This window comes from Branchiostoma floridae, chromosome 14 (assembly GCF_000003815.2).
Source record: "Branchiostoma floridae strain S238N-H82 chromosome 14, Bfl_VNyyK, whole genome shotgun sequence".
Lineage (NCBI taxonomy): Eukaryota > Metazoa > Chordata > Leptocardii > Amphioxiformes > Branchiostomatidae > Branchiostoma > Branchiostoma floridae.
The window spans coordinates 2,382,737-2,384,280 of NC_049992.1; the positions used below are offsets into that span (position 1 = coordinate 2,382,737).

Sequence of the window (1,544 nt, forward strand, 5' to 3'; positions counted from 1 at the left end):
GAAGGGTGACTATGCTTGCAGTCCCGAGACGTGCCGGGTACTTTACCGTACCCACCTACCTACCTAAATGATACTTTGACCTCCTGGTATATAGCTGAATCCTTGTTTTGACTGTGCCTTGGTAATGGCACTACTCATACCGATCTCCATGAGTGTCTTTGCAGTCCTCAGGCGTCCCGGGTTAGAAAGGTTTTCCACGCCATGTTTAATTCTGATTAATGCACTTTGGAACATTTTAAAGTTGCTCCTAGAGTAAGTAAATAGAAAATCGTCGTCATGTTTGTTTCGTATATACCCTCTTTTTGACCTTGCATCGGCAACGGAGGGCAGTACAGCATGATGATCTGATGGGTGACTATGTTTGCAGTCCCGAGGCGTGCCGGGGTACTTTACCGTCCCGTGAGTAATGTGCCGGCCTGTACGGAACAATTAAATCCGCGGGGTAATCCCGCTTCTCGCGGGGAAGGGACCGTTACTGGACGTGCGGTACATGCTGATGGTGTCGGGCGGGACCGTTACTGGACGTGAGGCACATGCTGATGGTGTCGGGGAGGGGGCACATGCTGATGGTGTCGGGGAGGGGGCACATGCTGATGGTGTCAGAGTGGGGCCACATGCTGATGGTGTCGGGGCGGAGGCACATGCTGATGGTGTCAGGGCGGGACCGTTGCTGGCCGTGAGGCACATGTTGATGGTGTCAGGGCAGGGGACCGTTACTGGACGTGAGGCACATGCTGATGGTGTCGGGGCGGGACCGTTACTGGACGTGTTAGAGCGGAGGCACTTGCTGGTGGTGTCGGGGAGGGGGCAGTGACATGCTGATGGTGTCGGGGCGGGGGCACATGTTGATGGTGTCGAGGCGGGGACACATGTTGATGGTGTCGAGGCGGGGATACATGCTGATGGTGTCGGGGCGGAGGTATATGCTGATGGTGTCGGGGCGGGGGCACATGCTGATGGTGTCAGGGTAGGGTCACATGCTGATGGTGTCGGGGTGGGGCACATGCTAATGGTGTCGGGGCGGGGGCACATGTTGATGGTGTTAATCCCACCCGATTAATCCTTAATCGTTCGCAGTGCATCATCCAAAATATCAGAGAAATTCCTCTGATGATTTTTGTAAAAGCAATTCTACGAACGTGCGCGTCAGTAAAAGCAATCGCTGCACCATTATATGTGCTTTAAATAACAGCAATATATACAAAAGACGTTAAAACAACATTTAAAAACATCATTATTTAAAATTGCCTACTCGATGTCGATATCTTTGTATTCTATGATGAAATATATAATAAAGTATTTTCGAACAAAATCCTGACCTAAGAATTGCTGATAGTAACATACATATAGTTTTATTGTGTATAAAAAAACACTAGCTTAGGGCCCTTGGCCCAGTAGATCGTTACCACCATACAACCAGTTAGACTTTAACTTACCACTCACGTCGGCAAAGATGGATTCGGAACGCTGAAAATTCATGCAATCGATTTGTTAGAGCACGACCTGCGATACGCACCGTAACGCGCGCTGTTTGTCAGAGGGGG

At 50.1% G+C, this 1,544-nt stretch overlaps 1 protein-coding gene across 1 annotated transcript; it reads right to left on the bottom strand.

The window, feature by feature from the left end:
• Positions 1 to 472: 472 nt before the first annotated feature.
• Positions 473 to 952, bottom strand: LOC118430869. The gene is made up of 2 exons (XM_035841905.1): positions 785 to 952; positions 473 to 670 (listed from the first exon to the last, which is right to left on the bottom strand). The coding sequence occupies exons 1-2, from the start codon at positions 950 to 952 to the stop codon at positions 473 to 475; spliced, it is 366 nt and encodes a 121-aa protein (XP_035697798.1).
• Positions 953 to 1,544: the final 592 nt, after the last annotated feature.

Coding starts and splice junctions, on each gene's coding strand:
- LOC118430869 (XM_035841905.1), bottom strand. CDS start 952: ATGTGCCCCCGCCCCGACACCATCAGCATATACCTCCGCCCCGACACC. Junction 671..784: donor CTCCCCGACACCACCAGCAA/GTGCCTCCGCTC, acceptor CCTCACGGCCAG/CAACGGTCCCGCCCTGACAC.